Genomic DNA, 17,023 nt, shown 5'->3' on the forward strand with positions numbered 1-17,023 from the left:
AAAATGTGTGACATAAACAAGTGGTGACCGATCAAGTAGGTTGTGATCAGCAAAAGCACATGTCACAACGACGACAGAAGCGGCAATTTTGATGGAAAATAATACGTTTCTCAAACAAATGGCGATCGATCAAGTAGTTTGTGATCGGCAAAAATACGTGTCACGGTGGCGATATAAACGACCATTTTAAAGAAAAAATACGTGTCTCAAACAAATAGCAACCGTCAAGTGGATTGGGATCGCGACAATACGTGTCATGGCGATGACAGAAACGACCATTTCAAGAAAAGGAAAAATGCGTGCCTTGAACAAGCGGTGACCGATCAAGGAGGTTCGAATCGCGACAATACGTGTCATGCCGATGACAGAAACGACCATTTTGAGGAAAGGCAAAATGTGTGCCTTAGACAAGCGGTGACCGATCAAGTAGGTTGTGATCAGCAAAAACACATGTCACAACGAGGACAGAAGCAACAATTTTGAAGGAAAAGAATACGTGTCTCAAACAAATGGCGGTCGATCAAGTAGTTTGTGATCGGCAAAAATACGTGTCATCATGGCGGTACAAACGGCCATTTTAAAGAAAAAATATGTGTCTCAAACAAATGACAACCGTCAAGTAGGTTGGGATCGCGACAATACGTGTCATGGCAATGACAGAAAGGACATTTTGAGAAAAGGAAAAATGTGTGCCTTGAACAAGCGGTGACCGATCAAGGAGGTTCGAATCGCGACAATACGTGTCATGGCGATGACAGAAACGACCATTTTAAGGAAATGAAAAATGTGTGCCTTAGACAAGCGATGACCGATCAAGTATGTTGTGATCGGCAAAAACACGTGTCAGAACGATGATGCAAACGAGAATTTTGAAGGAAAAGAATACATGTCTCAAACAAGTGGCCGTCGATCAAGTAGTTTGTGATAGGCAGGGCCGTCTCCAGGAATTCGGGGCCCCGGGCGAAAAACAAAATGTGGCCCAAAATTTCAAATAATTCACATAAGAGAAAAATCAATATGCGTAAAGCATACTCCTATTTTATTATATATTTGCATGTCCGTTTTATTTGTACCTTATTGAGGCATATATCAAATATTAATACTAATGCTAAAAAGGTAAACGATAGCAAAGCAATAAACAAACCTTATGTTCTACCAAAAAGGAGCACCCCTCTAGCTAGTAAACAAAACCTAAGAAATTACTAGTGATCATCGATCATTTGATCAAACAGAATCTAATTAGTTTCAAATAATAACGATTGCTAGATGATTAGATCATTCAAATACAAAGAAAATAAATTTAAAAAAGAACCTTGCTCTTGGAGATAAAAACCAGTTCTTTTTTTTAAGTTACTTCCCCACTTTATTTAGAGAATATTCGGTAGTTCATCTGAAACAATACTTAGAATACAATCTGAGAGAGCTAAATCCCACGAAACCGAGACACCATTATATAAACCAAAGCGAGCTAACTCATGGGCCGCTTTATTAGCGCTCCTCCGGACCCATGTAGCCTTGAAATCACCCAAGTTCCTCGTCATTGTCTTGATCTCTTCAACGACAATGCCAACCGCCGACAAGTTCTTTTCCTTCTCATTCAGCATCCTAGCAACCCCAAGGCAATCGGTCTCCACATGCAGTTTTGGAATATCTAGTTGTAGCGCCAGTTGCACCGCCCTTCTGCATGCCAACAACTCTGTGGTCTCTGCCTGCGCAATCCCTGGGAGGAAGACAGAAACCGCCCCCCTAACGCGCCCGTTTCATCTCGGAGAACGACACCCGCACCTCCGTCTTGCCCCGACCGAGAGGTAGCACCATCCACGTTTGCTTTGAGCCAGCCATCCACCGGTGGTCCCCATATCGCATGTTGGGTTGTTCTGATGTAGATGTGTTCCTCAGTCCTGATTGAAGCAACGAACCGACGGAGCCGCGTTATGTGATTGTTGCATCTTCACGGCAGCCGGCAGGAAGACCATCAACAGTGGGATCGGATCGGAGGCAACTGCCGGCGCCGGCATGACTACTAGGGCCTCGCCCAGGGCAAGGGTTTGGTGCTTCGCCGATCGCCGGTCGCGAGACCCAGACGCCAGTTCACCGCCTGTTCTGATCGTGCCATTGGGCCTCCAAACTTCTGTGATAGTATTTTTTTGGGCCTCTGACCTTCTATCATATCGCAGCCCAGTAAACAGCTCACGTACACGTATGACGGTTGGATTCCTGGGAGCAACTAGTTAACGAGCGCTCCTTGGGAGCCTCGCAACGATCAGCGCCACTTGGCGCGCTCTCAGTCATTCGCCACGTGTCGCGCTCTGGACGCTTCCTTCGGATTTTATTTTTTTATTTTTGCACACGCGTTTCGGCTTTTTAAACGGTTTTTTCGACGTTTTGGTTTTCCCCCGGTCTTTCTTAGCTTTTCGATCAAAAAAAAATTTGCGCGAAAAAACGCGTTTTCTTTTTTTTTTCCTTTCGCAAAAGTCACGGTTTTTCTCCCGCGAGAGGCACGGTTGTGTGCTTTATCGAGAGTCACGGCTGTGCCTTTCGGAAACGAAAAAAAATGTGTTTTCTGCTTTTTTTTCTTTTGCGAGAGTCACGGTTTTTCTTCCGCGAGAGGCACGATTGTGCTTTTGTGAGAGTCACGGCCGTGCCTCTCGGAAAGGGAAAAACAAAACGTGTTTTCTGTGTTTTTTTCTTTCATGAGAGTTGCGGTTTTGCTTCCGCGAGAGGCATGGTTGTGCTTGCACGAAAGTCACGGCCGTGCCTCTCTGAAAAGGAAAAAAATACGCATTTTCTGTTTTTTTCCTTTTACGAGAGTCACGGTTTTGCTTTCGCGAGAGGCACGGTTGTGCTTTCGCGAGAGTCACGGTCGTGCCTCTCGAAAACGAAAAAAAATGCGTTCTCTATTTTTTTCTTTCCACGAGAGTCACGGTTTTGTTTCCACGAGAGGCACGGTTGTGATTTCGCGAGAGGCACGGGCGTGCCTCTTTCGGAAAGGGAAAAAAACCGTGCTCCCGGTTCGGTTTTTTCGCCCGGTTTTTTCGTGAAAAAAAAGTTCATCAAAATCTATCAACATGGGATCTAGTTTTGAAGATCTCGACGCGAGGAATTCAATGGTGAAAACGGTTCGAGATTTGGACGCACGGTTTAAGAGATAAAACGTTTTGAATAAACGGATCTACGAAAAAAGGGAAAACTCCCAGGTTGCGGCAAGTGGCACGCTGCATGTGCGTCACTTGTCGCGAACTGGGAAAGTAAGTGTTCTTTGCAACGAGTACTCCTTAATTAGTGATTTCGTGGATTCCTGGTCTTTTTAGCAATTTTTCAGCGGGCATCTAAGAAAACGATCTTTCCTGATTTTCTCTCGATGGGGGCCCCACGATTTTAGGGGCCCTGTGCGATCGCTCATCTCGCTCCCCCTCATCGACGGGCCTGGTGATAGGCAAAAATACGTGTCACTGTGGCGATAGAAACGGCTATTCTAAAGAAAGAATATGTGTCTCGAACAAATGGCAATCTATCAAGTAGGTTGGGATCGGGACAATACGTGTCATGGCGATGACAGAAATGACCATTTTCGGAAAAGGAAAAATGTGTGCTTTAAACAAGCGGTGACCGATCAACTAGGTTGGGATCACGACAATACGTGTCACGGCGATGCAGAAACAACCATTTTGAGGAAAGAAAAAATGTGTGTCTTAGACAAGCGGTGACCGATCAAGTAGGTTGTGATCGACAAAAAATACATGTCACAACAATAGAAACGAATTTTGAAGAAAAAGAATACGTGTCTCAAACAAGTGGCGGCCGATCAAGTAGTTTGTGATCGACAAAAATACGTGTGACGGCGGCGATAGAAACGCCCATTCTAAATAAAAAAATACGTGTCTCAAACAAATGATAACCGATCAAGTAGGTTGGGATCGTGACAATACGCATCACGGCGATGACAGAAACGGCCATTTTGAGGAAAGAAAAAATGTGTGCCTTGAACAAACGGTGACCGATCAAGTAGATTAGGATCGCGACAATGCATGTCATGGCAATGATAGAAACGACCATTTTGAGAAAAGGAAAAATGTGTGCCTTAAACAAGCGATGACTGATCAAGTAGGTTGTGATCGGTAAAAACACGTGTCACAACGACAATTTTGAAGAAAAAAAATACATGTCTTGAACAAGTGGCGGGCGATCAAGTAGTTTGTGATCGGCAAAAATACGTGTCACGGTGGCGATAGAAACAACCATTATTAAGAAGAAAAATACGTGCCTCAAACAAGCGACAACCGATGAAGTAGGTTAGAATCGCGACAATACGTGCAATGGTGATGACAGAAACACCTATTTTGAGGAAAGAAAAAATATGTGCTTTAAACAAGCAGCGACAAATCAAGTAGGTTGTGATCAGCAAAATCATGTGTCAGAACAACGAGAGAAAAGACCATTTTGATGAAAAATACGTGTCTCGAACAAATGACAGCCGATAGTAGTTTGTGATCGGCAAAAACACATGTCACGACAGCGGCAGGAACAACCATGTTATAGAGAGAGAAAAAAGTATGTGTCTCAACAAACGGCAACCCTTTAAGTAGATTGGGGTCGGCTCTCAAACCCCGGCAAATCTCTACTACTTAAAAAGAACGTAAGGTTCTCATTTCATCTTTTTTCTCACCACCCCTTCATCCAACCTTCCTTGTATGATAACAGATCAACTTAATTTACTTACCTTCTGAACCAGGTCCACTTTAATTATTTACCAAACATCGGATCAAAATATAAGATAATTCATGGACATAATTTGATAATCATTTATTTACACAATCGCATTATTATAGATAGGTAAATCACAAACCTACATACTAGAAGATTTAATATATCTCGTTGCAACGCACGGGCATTCTTCTAGTTCCCTAAAAAGAAAGAAAAGAAAACTGGATGGAATAAGTAATCACGCAGTTGGCGTGACCGTAGAGCGCTCAGCTAATTTTCAGCGACTTACAAATAGACGATCCATTTGGAAATGATTCTCACCATCCTTTCCCGCGGCTGGGAAACACATGGCACCAAAAAACGAATGAAGGAAACAAGGATCAATTAAGTAGGTTGTGATGGCAAAAACACGTGTCACAACGATGGCAGAAACAACTATTTTGAAGGGGAAAAAATGTGTGTCTCAAACAAGTGGCGTCCGATCAAGTAGTTTATGATCAACAGAACACGTAAACTTTGACCAAGTTTATATTAAAAATTATTAAAATTCATTATTCCAAATAAATACAAATATGAAAATATATTCTATGATGGATCTAATTGTATTGATTTTGTATTATGAATGCCCATAATTTCTTGTATAAACATGGTCAAACTTCAAAGACTTTGACGTCGCATAAATTTAACATGCGGAGTAAAAAGGACATGAGGCAGTACGTGTCTCTAACAAGCGGCAACCGTTTAAGTAGGCCGAGGCCGGGTCTCGGCAAATTCCCTAAAGGGAAAGAAAGGAAAACCGAATGGAATAAGTAATCACGCAGTCAGCGCGTGACCGTAGAGCGCTCCGCTAATTTTCAAGCGACTTACAAATAGATGATATTTATTTGCAAATAGACGATTCACTTGAAATGATTCTGACCATATTTTCCTGCAGGCAGCTGGGAAATGCATGGCACCAAAAAACGAGTGAAGGAAACAAGGACCGCACAACCTGGTGCGACCCATCCAGCCATCGGCCCCACAGCTCCATGGCCAAGGCCAGCTGTGTCCTCTGCAAACCTGCAGCCTGGTGCCCCCTGGTTGCTAATTAACCAAGGCTTGGTCATAAATTTTCCATCAAATGGCAGTTCAACTGTGACAAAATAGTCCATCCATAATAGTGATGAAGAAATAAGAACAAGAAGGAGGAGGAGGAGGAGGAGAAAAAAGTGTTGGTTTGACCTTTTTTAATGGGTGCATGCATGTGAGTGAGGGGAGCCTTTTTCCAGGCTAGATTTGATGATATGCACTCCTTTGACCTTCTCCCCATGGAAACATGCATCCATCCCCTTTTCCTTTTTCTTTTTTTTTAAACTGATGTCCAAGATCCTCTCTGTCTCATTCCCTCTCATGTGTATGAACATTGTGGCTCCCTCCTTTCCCGTTTATATATCCTATCTCAAAATTTTATATTTTTCATTTAATAAATCTCAATTTAATTGTTCCCCATCACAGGCTCGAATTTCAAGGTGCATTAAATCATTGCATGCGAGAAAAATTGACCAATGCATTTATTTTATTCATGCATGCATTGTAACCAACGCATTGAAAACACAATTTTGTGAAGAAAACGGGCACATTGATTGCGTTCTTTTGCAAACTAAAAACAATATTCCATCACTCGTTATCTATCTTGGTTGGTGAGATTTTTGAATTGAGGCCTATAAACCGAAAAGGAGATGGTAGTAGTACTAGAATACTTCGGCAATCCCATAATTTAAGACTTTTTTTTAATACAATGGGCCGAAGCGAGTATTAGGAAAGCAAAAGCTTATCAATTCAATGAGGAGAAGATTGGAGTAGCAGCAAACCACCATCAAGAAACAGCAGTGGGAACGGGGGATTCCAAAACAGTGGTGCCAATTCAATGCAAAATAATTACTGGTGTGATGAGGATTAGTAATAAATTATATGGCCATCCTTTTCTGCAAACAGAGACGACCGCCCCTGCTATAAAAAGATGCTCTCTTTCTTTCCAGTTTTCAGTTTTCACCCATGGCAGGTGAGGCGAGGTGAGGTGAGGTGGGAGGGAGGAAGAAGGGGAAGTGAACTGAACTGAGTCGAGCGGGGTCGAGGGAGCACACATAGCCCTGCACCTGCAGCAGTCCACAGCACCACAAACCAGTGACAAGAATCAGGATTGGTAGGAGCCCATCTCTGCCTTGCTGGCCCTGGCCTCCTCTCCCCCCTCTTGCTCTTCTTTTAATGGCTTCTCTGCCCCCTCGGTTTCCTGCCCCCGCTCGCTCCCCTGGGTCTTGGTACTAGTGCTAGTAGCAGTAGGCTGGGGTTGGCTTGGGTGTGGCTTCACAACTCACAAGAGAGGAGGAGAGACCACTCTGCCTCTGAGCTGTTACTTCCACTTCCAGCGAGTGCTCAATCACCGGGAGAAAAGCAAAGCAGCAGGCCTGCGGCGAGGCGGCCGGGGAGGGGATTTTTTCCTTTCTGTCAAGCTCCTTGCTTGCTTGATTCTCTTCTCTTTGATCCTGGAGCGCGGCCGCCGGTCCGTCCAGTCCACCCAACCCTCGCTGTTCGTGCGCCCGAGCTCGTGCCCGCCCGCGCCAGATCTGAGTAGATTCCAAGAATCCCAGCACGAACCCGGCGGGGAGTTCTTGGGCTTGGACGGAGAGAGGGGGGAAAAGGTGAGGGGCCTCGTGTCTTTCTTTCTCTCGATCTGATTCGGCGCTCTGCGCCGGGCGATTCTGGGTGGCGGGGATTGACGCGGCTTCTTGGTTGATTGATTGATCCTTGGCCGCGATCCGGTTGCTGAGAGGGGAATTTTTGATCTTGACCCGCGGTACTGATGATTCTGTTTGGTTGCAGGCGGCGGGGACACGGAGGCCGGGGATGCCGGCGAGGAGCTGCGGGGAGAGGGCGTGATGGCGGCGGTGATGGACTACTTCAGGTCGTGCTGGGGCGCGCGGTCCCGGGCCGGGCGGCGGGGCAAGAAGGGCTCGGACGCCGCCGGCCGCCAGGACGGGCTGCTGTGGTACAAGGACGCCGGCCAGGCGGCCACCGGCGACTTCTCCATGGCGGTGGTGCAGGCCAACAACCTGCTGGAGGACCAGAGCCAGGTGGAGTCCGGCTCGCTCTCCATGGCCGACCCCGGCCCGCAGGGCACCTTCGTCGGCGTCTATGACGGCCATGGCGGCCCGGAGACCTCCCGCTTCATCAATGACAACATGTTCCACCATCTCAGAAGTAAGCCCCAATGCCCCATCCCAAAATCCCCATCTGCTAATCTCTTTTTAAGTTTGGGAGGCGCCACGCCACTGATGATGAAATCATCAAATGCCAACTTATGATGTTCATGCTTTTGCAATTCTTGCGAGCATGATTGTGATAATAATCATGCTGATTTTTCTCATAAAAAAAAGGAAGGGCTGTCTGTCATAGCTTTGGCACTCATTGCTGTAACATCATCATCATCAGAAGAAGAAAATATTGCAGGTTCAGTAGACTTGTTTCTAAGCTTGCATCACACATGGCGTGGTCACCGGCAGTGAGCTAGTATTATACTATCTCACAAAGAATAAATTCATCTCTTCTAGCTGCTTATGTCTTCTGTTGATGGTGACATTGTTCTGTTATACTCCACTACTTAATTGTTTTCTGTTTCTGGGGGCTGTTTCTTACTCATTGTTAGCCTTGTTAGTGTCAGTGCATGATAAACAATCTCCTTTTCCAGGATTTGCAACCGAGCACAAGTGCATGTCGGCCGATGTGATCCGGAAAGCCTTCCAAGCAACCGAGGACGGCTTCCTTTCCGTAGTCAGCAAGGAATGGTCTATGAAGCCTCAGATCGCAGCAGTGGGCTCTTGCTGCCTGGTCGGCGTGATTTGCTCCGGAACTCTCTACATCGCAAACGCCGGTGACTCGCGTGCGGTTCTCGGAAGGCTTGTCAAGGCGACCGGTCAGGTTGTGGCCATGCAGTTATCGGCAGAGCACAACGCGTGCTATGAGGAAGTTAGGCAGGAGCTACAGTCATCACACCCTCATGATCCACAAATCGTGGTTCTGAAACACAACGTTTGGCGTGTGAAGGGCCTCATCCAGGTAACCGAAATTCTGTACCGTGAGGCGCATAAGATCACTCTCAGATTTAGACCTGCCTAGATAATTATTAATTTGTTGTTAGAAGTCTTCGCGGCAGTTACATCATCTGTCCATCTCATCACAATTCCACTTATTTTTTCCGTTCCGGAGTATGGATAATTACTTGTGCATCTGCGCTATTTGTTTCAAGTTAGGTATTAGGTAAGTCAATCGTTCTCAGAGCCAAAGTGCCTGCACTAAATATGGTTGCATCATCATAATATAACATGCTTTTCCTATATCTAAAAATAAATGTGTGGTAAGATTTGGTGCTGTATAATTGCCGTCTTTATGACTGGGGCCTCTTGTTGTCCCATATGACTATGCTAGATTGATGTTCATGCTTTCTGTATAACAGAAGCGTGCCAGCAAGAGGCAGGAGGAAGTGATTCATTCTACAGTCACCCATGGTCATCGTCATTTTCACGCTTAACTTTTGAGCTAATCAACACCATCAGTTATTGCAAGTCGGGATTTTAGTCATGACATATTATTACTTTGTGTACACAGCAGTCTATAGGCTCCTGTAAATTTTCTCTTCTGGATTATATATACTGGTATACATACAGTTGGGGTGCTCTACTACTGTTTTTCTTCAATTGTAACTTATGAGGTGAGGTAATATTCTGCAGATCTCAAGATCTATCGGAGATGTATATCTGAAAAGACCAGAGTATAACAGATCACCTCTACATAGCAAGTTTCGGCTCCGGGAAACCTTCAAGAAGCCAATTCTTAGTTCTGAACCTGCGATTGCTGTTCACCAAATACAACCGAGTGATCAGTTTGTTATATTTGCTTCTGACGGGCTATGGGAGCACCTCAGCAATCAGGAAGCAGTTGACCTTGTCCAAAGTAACCCTCGTAATGTATGCGTTCTTCTCCCACTCTCCGATCTCTATGGATTTCATCCCTAAAGAAAAATTTTCCATGATTCAAATCCAAAATTCCTTTCGAGGCTCACTACCTGTCCAATTCATTAAATATATGACCAGCATGTAGGAAATATACGCATATTCTTAATGCCTTTATTTGTTTGTGTGGGTGGGACTAAAAGTTGTTTTGCTATTTTAAACTACTATAAGTTCAAGCAAGTGTAGCCTAAGTTCTGCACTTTATCTGGATGCTTGGGTTTTCAATCACTTACTAGTAGAGAGTATGTTACCCCTTCTCTACTCAAAGTTGTTTTGCTATTTTAAACTCTAGGCGCTATTTCAAGCAAGTATAATCTAAGTTATGCACTTGTGGATGCTTGTGCTTTCAATTGGCAGGGAGTATTTACCACTTCTCCACTTAAAGTTGTTTTCCTAGTCTAAGCTCTAAATAGTATTTCAAGCAACATACCGTTAAAAAACCCTCAAGTTGCATGTCATCCCTAGGCTGCTGTATTGTCAAAATCAAGCCTACTTCTGGCATGAGATCATTTTCGCCCATTCCTGAAAATTATGCTTTTTCTTTTTCACCAGGGGATCGCTCGAAAGCTAGTGAAAGCCGCGATGCAAGAGGCGGCCAAGAAGAGGGAGATGAGATACTCGGACCTGAAGAAGATCGAGCGTGGGGTGCGGCGGCATTTCCATGACGACATAACGGTGGTCGTGGTGTTCCTGGACGCGAGCGCGGTGAGCAGGGCGGGGTGGAGCAAGAGCCCGCCGGTGTCGGTGCGAGGGGGCGGCGTGAGCGTCCCCGCCAACTCCCTCGCGCCTTTCTCGGCCCCCACCATGGTGAGCAGCACCTACTGAAGAAGGGGAAGAAGCCGCCGCGCCGAGAAGAGAAACTCTATGACGAGAGCATCTGCAGAGAGAGTGCTTCCTGCTGCTGTGAAACTGCTCAGGCTCCACCCGGGTAATTAAATTAGCGTACTGATAGCAAGGTATAATGTTAGATCACCACCATTAGCGATGCTTTTCGCCCCCTCCGCCTCCTCCCCTTTGTTCTTTTACCTATCCCTTTTCTCCTCTCCAATGAGAGAGGAGAACAAGGTGGCTGTAAATTTGTCCGGAACATCGCCGTCTCTTTTCGCAATAGTCCGTCTTCTTCCATCTCTTGTTTTCGCCGTCGAAAACCGGGTGCCTGGCTTGACTGACTCTGTTGGGTCAAGACAAGGGGTGCCTCCAATTATTTGCAGCAGATTCATTATGAAATGGAATGAACTTGGACTCTCTGTATCTGGGTGAGCAAGGTAGGCCAATGGTTTGGTGCCGACATGACCACATGAGAAGGATATCAACGTGGATTCTGGCCCTGGGGGAGCACGTGTGGTGCGGTGCTCTGAACTTGATCAGATTGCCAGTTGGGACAGTCGTCCAACAGAATTAAGTTTAGCTTGGATCACACCCATAGCCTGGGCATCAAACGGCCCAATTGTCTCTCTCATGGGGCTTTGAATTTTACTGGAGTGGCGGTAGAATAAATTAGTCCCTCCGTCCCATAATATAAGAGCGTTTTTGTGAGCGTTTTACACAAAACACTCTTATATTATGGGGCGGAGGGAGTAGCTGACAAGCAGCTTGTCATTTCACAGATAAAAACAACGCAATCGAGCAAGTTCTGCATAAATTTCACAGGTTGAAAATTGAGAAACAAAACTTGGGTGCCATCCGACTTCGCCCGAAATTCGACGATCGAAATCTTCGCAAGTTGTTCTTCCTTTGAGGCCTCCTTTGGTTTGTAGGATTTTTGTAGGAATTCTATAGGATAGGATTTGCAAAGGAAATTTTTTTTTGAAGCCCTTTGGTTTGTAGGAATGGATTCCTATTCCTATGTAGGATAGGAATCAATCCTTCACGTTTTGGAGGAAAAAAACATTAGCCTAGACTCAATGGAAAAAATCCTATCCTATGCACCAAATGATATCTCTTTCTTTATAGGAATTGACATGCATGTCATCCCACTTTCTATGATTTTCCTATTTCTATGAAATTCCTATCCTATGAACCAAAGAAAGCCTGAATCTTACTGATCCACATATTGAAAACCTTCAGCTGCATGCAAAGCTCAGTGCAAGGCCGAGTTTTCAGCCTAGGATTCATGATGTGGTTTGTGAGCAAGTACAAACTTCAGAGTCTTGGGCGTTATACAGTCTTCACATGATTGCTTGTATCCCGCCTTATTCGATTTTTTTGAAACTTGGACTTGATTTTGGCCGTGTGCATCTCAGCTATGCAGATGCCAGGTGTAATGCTTAAACCTTTTAAGTAATAATAAAGTGTCCTTTATCGAAAACAAACTTCACAGTCCACACCACAATTTCCAAACAAGGGCGAAGAAACCGACAAATGAAATCGGGTTGGACAATGGAGAAAAAGGCTAGATACAAGTGATGATTGAAGTACAAGGGACTTAGATCCCCGCTGTAGTACTGTTTTTGCTATACACAGCTGCTTTTTGCATCTTCTGGGGAAAAGATGCACCATTTTTCAGTCAGTTACAAGGCCAGCTGACAGCTTAGCTTGCCCACAGACCCTACCTAACGAACAGCGACACCAACAATTGCGAGAAGAGAATGAATTCGGTGACGACGACCGCGGGGGAGTGGATGCCCAGGAAGGGCACAATGTCAACCTGCAGCCAGCTCTCCACGCCGGACCCGACCGTCGCACCGACTGCCAGCCCCCCGACGGTGATCAATGCGGCCTTACCTGCATGAACAAGGACCACAGAGGCATTCATTTCGTTCCAAATCGAAGCAGGAAGGTTGGCACAAGAGTAGCAGTAATCAAGGTACAGGACATTGGGCAAGGTTTCCTCCCACAATTAAGCAGTGCCATAACAAACACAAAAGCAGGTTGGAGGTTTGTGGACTTGTGTCAGCCAGATAGATCCATACGTGTTTAAAGACAGCATATCCAAGACCTAAGGTAGTAAAGAGATAAATAGCTCCATGTATGATTGGCATAAAAGCCAATGACAGTAGATATCTAAGAACCCCTTGTCAAAATCATACGAGAGATTATAACCCTACAACCGTGTATGATTGTGGATCCCTGGGCTTTCTTATCTTCAGATGTACTCTCAAGTAACAAATCACTGTTTTGACATGTTATGTTTTCACTCAAAAAGTGTGTACAGGACACAGTTCGTTTGTTGCTACAACAGCTGAATAACTGAAGTTGCTTGCAGTGTATTTCTCTGAAGTTCACACAAAACTTTCAGCACTAGACAACATCTATCTCTTCAACCAAGTTTTTTTCTTTTCACCTAAATCCTAAAGCTAGTCCACATGCAATGCAATGTGAAGGAACGCACTACACGACAACAATGTAATCTTGGGAAACCGCTGACCTAAACTAAAAAGGTGATGTTGCATGAGACATACAAGCATCGAACTATGACAACAATCCCGTAATCACACGAGACTATGAGAGAATATAACCTACAATCATACAGGATTGTGGATCTCTAACGTTCTTACCTACAGATCTACTCTGAAGCAACAAATCGCTGTTTTGACATGTTATCTTCTCACTCAAGAAGCGTGTACTTACTTACTTACTTACTTATGAAGCCTTTTATCCCAAACAAGTTGGAGTAGGCTAGATATGAAACCCTTTCACGAGGACTTCCCAGGAGGTCGCCCATCCTAGTACTACTCTCGCCCAAATGGGTTTCATACCCCAAAGACTGGCTAGTTTTTATGTTGGCTCGCCAAGCCTATCACAACCCTTAGATATGAAACCCTTTCACGAGGACTTCCCAGGAGGTCACCCATCCTAGTACTACTCTCACTCAAGAAGCGTGTACAGAATAAATTTTTTTTGTTGCTACGATAGCTAAATTTGATTGACAATGTAGAACTTTCAGCACCGCTGAGTATTTGTCTCTTTGAACCAAGTTTAATTTTCACCTAAAGACTACAAAATATAATCCATATGCAATACAAACACAAAAGCCGGTTGGAGGTTTGTGGACTTATGCCAGCCAGCCAGATCCATACATGTTTTATTCACTAGCAACTTTGTAGACAGGACATCCAAGAGTAAAATTGCTGCATGGCATGTTTTGACATGTTATGTTTTTACTCAAAAAGTTTGCACAGGGACACAATTTGTTTGTTGCTACAATAGCCGAATAACTGAATTTGCTTCACAATGTATCCGTTTGAAGTTCACACAGACTTTCAGCACTGCACGGTATTGATCTCTTTGAACCAGGTTTAATTATGCAATACAATGCCAAGGCGCGCACTATACGACAACAATGAAATTTTGGGAAACTGCTGACCTAGTCTAAAAAAGCATGCAATACAATGCCAAGGCGCGCACTACACAACAACAATGCAATCTTGGGAAACTGCTGACCTAGTCTAAAAAGCTGATGTGCAAGAGACGTAAAAGCATCGAACTATGAGTCTATAACAACAATACCAACCACCCCTGTAGCCAGCATGAGTTCATGCAATGCAAGCAATCTCTGCTACTCATCCTTACAGCCAACACGGATTAATTGGCACTGGAGCAGGGGCCTTTCTTAGCATACAAGTGCCTCTTATTTTCTTTGTTCTGTCCTTTTTTTGGATTGCATTTTCATTCCATGCTTCTAATGTTGTTCTTTTACTGAAAGTAAACTGAGCAAATATATAAGGAAGAAAATCAGCTACTAAGAAAACTACCATGACAATACTGCTTCTAAAGGCAAGATAACAGTTAAGGCTACAGATATAACAACACTAGATGCTTTAATTAAATAATTAATGCGCCCAGGTGAGCAGAACTAGCCTTATCTTGTTGGTTGTGCAACTGATAACACCACTGGTGATATAGGTTGTATTGTAACTTCAAAACTACTACCTCTGTAAACTAATATAAGACTTTTTAGAGACTTTCTAGATCACTAAAGTAGTGGTCTAAAAAGTCTTATATTAGTTCACCTCTAAAGTAGTGATCTAGAAAGTCTTATATTAGTTTACAGAGGAGTAGTTTGTAGTAGTGTTTCCATGTTTTTTATGCAGAAGCCAGAGACAGAGTGTTGAACAGAAACTAAGAACATGTTCGAACCGTACCAAATGTAGAGCATCAGAGTAGATATATTATAAAAAATAGCGATAACAAACTGGTGGAAGAATTTACCTAAGTTCATGTTTTTCTTGGACAGAAAATACAATGAAGCACCGAATCCTGTTGCTAGGATAAATCCAGGCACATCAGGGCTAGTGTACGCTGATGGTAAAGACGTAGAGGTTCCACTAGCATATGTGAAAACCATCAGCGCACCATAAATGGACGACTGGATGCCCAAGCTGCTCGAAGCTGGGGCCTCCAATGTGAGAGGCACGTTCTTCATGGCTGACTGCATCCATTGCGGTGCTGTTCCTGCAGTCTTGACAGGTTTCACATCGGCGTAGCGGACGCTGCTATCGACAACCTTGCCAGCCCTCCGGCGCGATAAGCTCTGCATTAGCAGCATGTCATAGGCAACCTCGACCTGAAATGAAACATGAAACGGAGTCAAACAACGCATCCGGGACGCCTTTGATACCGGGTGCAACAAAATATGTTAAAACATCAATGATTGATGCTGCCAGCAACTTAGGATCCTGTTGTTTCTTTTAAGAGCCCCAGTTCAGTCTTGAAACAGACAGTTGAAAGATTGGGCATGGGCGCAAGCAAGAGTACTTATCAGGAAGACAAGTTGCACAAGCAAACAAGAACAAATTACAGCTAGTTCGCTGGAACAAGAAAGGTTATTATTACAAAGGACAAAAATCCACACGAAATTGCTTAGAAAAACCGGGCAGTGGTAACTTGTCGAAATGAAGAAACAGAAATTTACACTCCTTCCCTTCCTACGGGCCAAGCCAAGTCACTGGTCCAAAGTTGACAGCACATGATATATTGATATGATATGCATATATGATCGCCTCCACCATGGCCCATCCATGGATATACAAATAGTGCTACCACTATAAGCTAACGCACTTAATGCCAAAAGCAGCATATTTTAGCAGCCTCGATTCATCACATGGGAACAACTGTGCGCCAATAATCTGCCCAAATTAGTGATGATCAGGTCTCCGCTTTTCTTCGCTGTGTACGGAAGTACTAGATTATAACCTGATTTTGTTTCAAAATATTGAAAGATAATATACAAAGCTATTCTTGCATTACCAATTTGATGATTGAGGCGGCTTTGTCGTCCTAAATTAGCAAGCTTGTGGGGACAATCGAAGCATGCTTTCAAAGATGGATTCACTTGAACAGCAAGCGAGCGTTGAGAGGGGACGGTGTGGAGTGGAGGAGAAGTTTGGGGGGGGGGGGGGGGGGGGGAGGGACCTGGGCGACGGCGTCCGGGTCGTCCTTGCAGGAGGCGACGACGGCCTTCTTGGCGCGGAGGATCTCGTCGAAGGAGGCGCCCTCGGCGACGCCGAGCAGCTTGAGCGCGCCCTCCACCGTCATCTCGAAGGGCGCCGGCGAGGAGTCGTCCGCGCGCGAGGCGGCCAGGCGCCGCGTCGGGGCCCGGCGGCGCGAGGGGGAGCTGCGGCGGGGCGCGGCGCAGCACCTGGCCACGGAGGCGGGGCGCCTGCGGAGGAGGTGGCCGGCGGCGCCGGCGCCGGCACCGCCGAGGGAGAGGGCCGTGGCCATTTTCCTTCCTTTGGCTGCGCTCGCGTGGTCTGGCGCTGCTGCCTGTGCGCGTCGGCTTCTGCTGTCCGCGGAGCTGATGGATGCCACCGTTGAGATTTTTTTTAATGGGTGATGATGATTTTGGCCGTCCGGCCGCCAATTTCTACGGCTTCGGGTCGGGGGCTTTCGGACACAATCTGAGGATTCTTTTTCTAGGAGGCGGATAAGCTTCGAAAAGAAGATTTATTCGGATAAAGATTGATTTTGTTGGTATCATTTCAAAGTCACGAAATCTGTGACAATTAACTTTTTTTTCTTTTGTACATTATATTTCCTTTTTAGGGGTTTTTATATTATAATACTCGCTTCGTCCCATAATATCATGTCGTTTTGCTGAGACGGCAAAATTGGAGGCCTGAAGGAGGGCAGATTTATGGACTAATAAAAGTCATCATAGGTAGTAATACAAGGCAGGATGGTTACAAACTTCCCCCTTACTCTAGGGGGGTATTTATAAAATTATTTGTCAAGCTATTCGCTGAAACCAAAGGCCACAAAAAGTACCGTGGAAAGGCGGTTGCGGAATGCGGCAAGGAGGTCTACGATCGCGCGTGTGGATAGGCTTGAATACG

The 17,023-nt window shown here is 45.0% G+C and overlaps 2 protein-coding genes across 3 annotated transcripts; one reads left to right on the top strand and one right to left on the bottom strand.

Annotated features, from left to right (window-relative positions):
• Positions 1 to 6,732: 6,732 nt before the first annotated feature.
• Positions 6,733 to 10,874, top strand: LOC125511373 (probable protein phosphatase 2C 28). Of its 2 annotated transcripts, none has more exons than XM_048676727.1 (5): positions 6,733 to 6,886; positions 7,564 to 7,941; positions 8,429 to 8,796; positions 9,468 to 9,704; positions 10,302 to 10,874. In XM_048676727.1, exons 2-5 carry the CDS (start codon positions 7,620 to 7,622, stop codon positions 10,572 to 10,574), a joined length of 1,200 nt encoding a protein of 399 aa, XP_048532684.1. In that variant the 5' UTR covers positions 6,733 to 6,886; positions 7,564 to 7,619; the 3' UTR covers positions 10,575 to 10,874. The 2 variants fall into 2 exon arrangements, with proteins under 2 accessions (XP_048532684.1, XP_048532683.1); XM_048676726.1 differs by having other exon boundaries at positions 6,738 to 7,382.
• A 1,226-nt stretch (positions 10,875 to 12,100) lies between these two features.
• Positions 12,101 to 16,537, bottom strand: LOC125511374 (protein CHAPERONE-LIKE PROTEIN OF POR1, chloroplastic). The gene is made up of 3 exons (XM_048676728.1): positions 16,104 to 16,537; positions 14,901 to 15,255; positions 12,101 to 12,473 (listed from the first exon to the last, which is right to left on the bottom strand). The coding sequence occupies exons 1-3, from the start codon at positions 16,410 to 16,412 to the stop codon at positions 12,298 to 12,300; spliced, it is 840 nt and encodes a 279-aa protein (XP_048532685.1). The 5' UTR covers positions 16,413 to 16,537; the 3' UTR covers positions 12,101 to 12,297.
• Between the last annotated feature and the right edge of the window lie 486 nt (positions 16,538 to 17,023).

The sequence above is a fragment of the Triticum urartu genome, chromosome 5 (assembly GCF_003073215.2).
Source record: "Triticum urartu cultivar G1812 chromosome 5, Tu2.1, whole genome shotgun sequence".
In the NCBI taxonomy this organism is placed as follows: domain Eukaryota; kingdom Viridiplantae; phylum Streptophyta; class Magnoliopsida; order Poales; family Poaceae; genus Triticum; species Triticum urartu.